This window comes from Morone saxatilis, unplaced genomic scaffold (genome assembly GCF_004916995.1).
Source record: "Morone saxatilis isolate NCDOM2014 unplaced genomic scaffold, NCSU_SB_2.0 Contig0, whole genome shotgun sequence".
NCBI lineage: Eukaryota > Metazoa > Chordata > Actinopteri > Moronidae > Morone > Morone saxatilis.
In genome coordinates this window covers 17,102,909-17,108,779 of record NW_023339650.1, presented here as the reverse complement: position 1 = coordinate 17,108,779, position 5,871 = coordinate 17,102,909, and the positions used below count along the sequence as shown (strand labels likewise).

At 40.3% G+C, this 5,871-nt stretch overlaps 1 protein-coding gene across 1 annotated transcript in view; it reads right to left on the bottom strand.

The window, feature by feature from the left end:
• The window catches only part of map3k15 (mitogen-activated protein kinase kinase kinase 15), a 27,139-nt gene extending 23,006 nt beyond the window's left edge, over positions 1–4,133 (bottom strand). The window contains 4 exon segments of the mRNA XM_035656617.1: positions 28–51; positions 367–495; positions 497–507; positions 3,391–4,133. Coding sequence (XP_035512510.1) covers positions 28–51; positions 367–495; positions 497–507; positions 3,391–3,706 — 480 coding nt within the window. The 5' untranslated portion in view covers positions 3,707–4,133.
• Positions 4,134–5,871: the final 1,738 nt, after the last annotated feature.

Genomic DNA, 5,871 nt, shown 5'->3' with positions numbered 1-5,871 from the left:
CACACAGACACACACACAGAAACTTACTGTGTTTTTCTGTGCCACCATGTCCTGTAAGGAGATAAAAAAAGAATGTGAGAATGGATTTCAAGTTTGGAAAGAAGAGCTACTTGTGTATTTTTGTGTACTCTTGAGTTATACAGCCATTTCAAACAGCTGTTTCCCCCTGGCAGTACAGCGCAGGACTGACACACTGTACCGTGCACACACACACTGACCAATATACACACACAAACACACACTAGTCTGTAAATAACCTAGCAGATCACTTTGTTCTAAGGAGGTGCGAAGGAATGGCATCTATGAACTGCAAATACACCGACAGCAGCTTCAAATAAGTGCATGTGTGTGTGAATTTGTGTGTACCTTCAGTGACTGGGCAGTGTCAGGGTCAGTGTCGTGGTACAGGATGACGTTGTTAGCCATGTCAAAGTTTCCCGTTACGCCAGATGGGTAAAACAAGGAGGGCTGTCGGAACACATCGCTCATGTCTACGCACCGCGATGTCTGGAAGGGAGGAAGGCGAGATGCCCGTAATGGGGGTGACAAAAAATACAACATATCCAAAGCTAATGCCATTAAATTGTGAATACAGTTCAATTTCTTAGTACAATATGCAGATGTGACCTTCCTCCAACATGGACTCGGGACTGAAAACCCATGCTGGTAAATCCATCAGCTCTTGAGTTAAATACACTCTGATCCTCATTAAAAGCTTGAATGTTTTCAGGAAGCATTAAAATGTTCCACTAAACCACTAGACCTGTCATTTCTTTTGTTGAAGTTGTGCACTTACATTTATCCCAAATGTTTCCAGCAATGTTTCGTTGCAAAGTTATCGTGCGTTTCCCCCAGGTTGCATTGTTCAATATCCCCTTCTGCGCATGCGTCAGCATTGTGGGTTCGCTCCAGAAGCTGTCATAAACTGACTTTTTATCCAGTTTTTAGGCCACATTTTGCGATAAACTTTTGTTGATCCTTGGTCGTTTTCTTAACTAATATAATATCTAAACCAGACGTCTGAATTCTAGTCATAAGAGAAACAAGCTGAGCTAACGTTAGCAGCAGCTCAGCTTGCAGCCCCTCCTTCCATCCTTTGTCTATCGGAAAGCATTGGAGAAACACAGATTTTTAAGATGAAACTGCTTTATTCAGTGTTTTCACCAGTTTTAATCACCAGGTATGTTTGTTTTGAAGAGAAAGAGGACCCTGCACATAATTCAGCTCCCAGTAAAAACCTTCTAAACAATGAACACTGAAAAAATCCTAACTGACAGAAGCCGGCTGCAATGGTGTTGAAGACAACAACTCCCATGATCTCACGCTACTTTATTGTTATTGCTTTCATGTGAGAGTTCCCTAGCAGCAGAAATTACATATTGCATGTTTAGGTGATTTTGACACGTTAAAACAACAAAAAGACAGTTGGAAGCTCTTCACTAACAAAATGTGAAATCCTATATAATGCTCTCTGATCCACATGACCCTATATGAACACACATATGAACATAGCCAAGAGTACAGTATATGAAGACTAGCAAGGAGCTTCTGTTGTTTCTCCCTGGAGTAGTGGAGCCCTTTGTTTCCCAATGCATTGTACATGGATTAAAAGGATGTGTGGGTGTAATCCCTCCCTGAAGAGAAAGAACACTCAGCATAGAGGCCTCAAGCATACCAAAGAAAACAAGAATGGACTAGTATGCAAACAAGAAGAACCACATTTTTTACTGTGGCAGCTTTCATATACTGGCAATATACCTGCAGTCCAGTTCTACTGACCTTATAGTGTGCATAAATTAAATTTTACTTGTTGAGCTCTGGCTACTTCATTGTTATGAAGATCCTGACTGAAACAGCAAAGAAAATAGTTGGTGTAAAAGGCAGTGCAAACTTAGTTGTGCTAGTATTTGGTCATAAAGAACAAAGTTACATTTTCCCTCTGGGGATCATGAATGTCTTCACAATCTGTCTAATAGTTTTCAACACGTCTCACAGTAAAAACCACAAATATCAGCCTCATTGTGGCGCAACAGGAACAGTCAAGATCACTGATCACCAAAGTCACTGAGATTATTACTGTAGTTACTGAGATTTTTCAGTCTGGAGCACAGTGGTGGACCATCCCTGGAGCCACACCACTGCATGGCTAATGAAAATACATTAGAGATTAGTGGATCTGACTGTCAGATGTGTGATTAAGGGTTCATGTTCGACTGTACACTGTGTATACATGGGCTTCTTTCACAGAAGACTCTCTAACATGTCATGGCAGGAAATGTGAATGTGGGAAAGTGATACTGAGCCTTCAAGTCAAATGCTTTGACCCTTGCCTTAAATCAAAACTACTACCAAAACATATCGTACCATACTGTAAACCTTTCTAAAAGACAAATGGAAGAGACGTTGGGCCTCTTTGGCTCCCTCCACTGAGATTTTTACTCAACTAATGAGATGTCTCATTCATTGTATTAGCCATAAATAAACACCACATGAAGAGTGAGTATCGTCGGTTAGAACATTAATCAAAGAGCACCAGAGAGCATCATTAAATCTTTTTATCATGTAATGCATTAATGTACGGCACTTCCATGGCTTCTGGTGTTTTTAATGTTTGTGCATTTATCCTGGAAATACTTAATGTCACCCACAAATGTAATATATGTAAGTGTATTCTCCAACCACGCACTTTTGTACCCTCTAATATATAGCTACAGGCAAAGAATTGTGGCAATCTTTCTGTAGTCTAACAACATTAACTGGTGTTTATTGTTCATACATGGCATAGGTTGATTTGAATGCTTAAATTGCTTAAACATTGGCAGCAGTAAAGGCTTATTGTTTTCAGGTTTTCAACAAGGCCTTTTCAATCAGATTATCTTCCTTTTTAATAAAACATTCTCAGACAATCCTTACCACTACTGTAATTCTCTCTCACCAGAATACATAAAGGGAAACATGGTCAATTCTGCTTTAAATATCTCGGAAAGTCTCACTCAAATTAGTTAATTTAATAACTATATTTTGTCTAACACACAGTAGAAACTAGAAAGATTATGTTGTGTGAGTGTATTAATGTGCGCTGCAGCATAGCAAAATAGCAAAATGTAGGCCCAGTGGAGAGCAAAGTAGGCAATGTTTACCACTGGACTGTAGTAAAGTAGAAGTATGGTATGACATAAAAAGGAAATACTTAAACTACCTCAAAATTGCACAAGCGGCACAGCAGGCTATGAGTAAATACTTTAACAATTTCAGTTATTATTTCAACATGTAGGACTTCCTCCATGGTGTTGAAACAACTTTTGTTGAAAAACTTCCAGTTTTAACCTGGAAAACCTTATATTTTGACCTGCAAATGACCAAAAACTTGTTGTTTTCACTGACACACACCTGCATCGTAGAAACTGTCCAGCACCGATGTTTCTCCAAAGTCCAGCCTCCCGAAGGTAACGGTTGTGAGCAGTGCGCTCTCCGCGTCGCAGGCTCTCTGCAGGCACTGCAGCGCTCCGGACTCCGGGCTGCTGGCCATCACCGACTTCAGCCCGTCGTTCAGGACGTACACCACCCGCAGAGAGCGCTGTTTGGCTGGCGGGCAAGGGCTGGACACCTCGCCCCTCTCCCGGTCCCTGTCCCGCTCCAAGACGCACACACCGGCGGAGTGCTCCCCTCCCATGTCGGCCGCCTGCGCGCTCTGCCCAGAGTCCATAGCGAGAACCAGGGACGTGTTTCTGCTTTATCTCCTTCCTTCTCCGGTGACTTTCCACCTCTCCCTCCTGTTACTTCCTTTATTCTGTCTACTCCTCCGTCTCGTCCTCCTCTCACTCACTTGTTGCTCACCTGTCCTCGCTGGAGCGGAGCGCGTCTGAGTTTGTGCCCCCGCATCTCCGCCTCATTAACTTACATCATCTGCCGATTATCTCGCACCAAGAAGTCCGCTTCACTCAGACTGGATCCGACTAGATCCGCGAGAGAGAGGATGAAATGTGGAGAGAGGTGAATAGAAACATCCAGAAGTTAAATTACTCCTTTTGGCTCTCGTCCCCAGTCTGGTTTGAATACGTTTCCAATGGAGGGAGATTGTTTATAGTGCAGGATACAATCAGGACTTTGCTGTCCACCGTCTGAAATTTTATCGCCTCTCTGGTTGTCTAAATATAAACGGTGTGGATCTCCTTGTCCCCTCCTCGACTGCAACCAAGTTACTCTGTTATGTTCATCTCAAACATATTTGTACAGCACTGATATGATTTAATTTTTTTTCTCCTCAAATGTGTCTGTATTGATGGCCATATGTGTCCTGTCATTTTGTATTTACACTTACACTTAAAAAGTGGCTTACAAGTACAAAAAAGGCTTACAAGTTTCTCTGCTCAATGTCAGATTTTGACAGCTAAATAAAATTAAAAAAAATAAATAAATAAAGATTCCTTATAAGTCACCTAAAAAGGTAACATTGTTGCAGCACAGTCTTTCCAAGAACTAGTGAATACTGGTCTGAACTTCTGCCAAGAACCATCTTTCACAATCTAAGGGGACAGGTCCCTGTGTCCCTAAAATTGGGTCAGAGCTACTGGTCCTTCCTGGAAACCTACTAAAGGGGTTTTAATGCTATAAGAACCTGCCTGGACTGTCATTATTATAATTTTTCATGTAAAATGATCATCTTTTATGTAAAAAATAAAAATAAAAAATGCTCCACTGAGCTCCTAATTTGCAAAGTGAGGGAAATAAGTATAATATGTACTGTAATTGTCTAAATTAATTAGCTTAGATACATAATTAGATTGTTTTGTTATTATAGCTGAGTGTAAAAAATAATGCTGTATCTCATGTTTTGCATAAGGGTTGAATATGGTTACATCATTGCATGTCCAATAGCAGTGTGTGCACAGACAAAAGCAGTTCTTATAACTAACATACAGAATGGAGCTTTTATAGCTAAAATAGAGCAAACTAATCAGATTGGTCCTTCCAGCTGCTTTGACATCAACAAATCTAAAACATCCTTAAAAGAAAGCAACATATTTTTGGAAAGTACTAGTAAAAAATGCCAATGAGAAAGCAGGATTGTTCTATGTTCTTTGGCTCTAATTGGTTGTTTTATTGATTGTCGTTTGTTCCACTAATCATGCACAGCTCAGGTGATGCCAGATGGCACAGCTCTAATTATTAATTAAGAGAGTATTAGTGTAACAGTAGACCCCTACCATGTTCAGGCAGAGAAAAGTAAATATTAGATAGTTTAGTTCTGGGACTCTAGTTGCCTGATTTTGTTGGTGTGCTGTCTATTGTGTGCATACAAGAAAAGTAACAAATAATCTTAATGATCTAGATAAAGTTGAAGAAAAGCTGCTAATTTAGGTTAAAAAGGATGTTGTAAGCTTTTGGATGCCTCTAAATTGCTTTTAAAAATGTTAAAAATGGAGCGCCTGGTTAGTTCAGTCAGTAGAGCTGGCGATCCATATACAGAGTTGCTGCAGCGGCCTGGGTTCGAATCCAACCTGCGGGTCATCCCCTCCTCCCCATCTCCACCCACCTTTCCTGTCTCTCTACAGCTGTCTCTATAAAAAAGGCCAAAAAAATAACTAAAAGTATTTAATACAGTGCATAAGTGAATTTGTGGAACCAATTAAAACTTGGTGTGCATGTAACCTAAATGTGGAGTTAAATACTATATTTTTATTAGGATATAAAGGATATAATTTCTTCCATACATGTGTGAAGGCCTATTATTAATTGCTGGTGTTTCATATGCTGTATATTCTCTGCAGTCACCCACTATCATTACACGCCCTCAGTAAATGGCAACCATAAAGAAGAAGTTCAAGTGGAAGTGTGTGATTTAAAACCTCAACTAAGAACTATGACAGC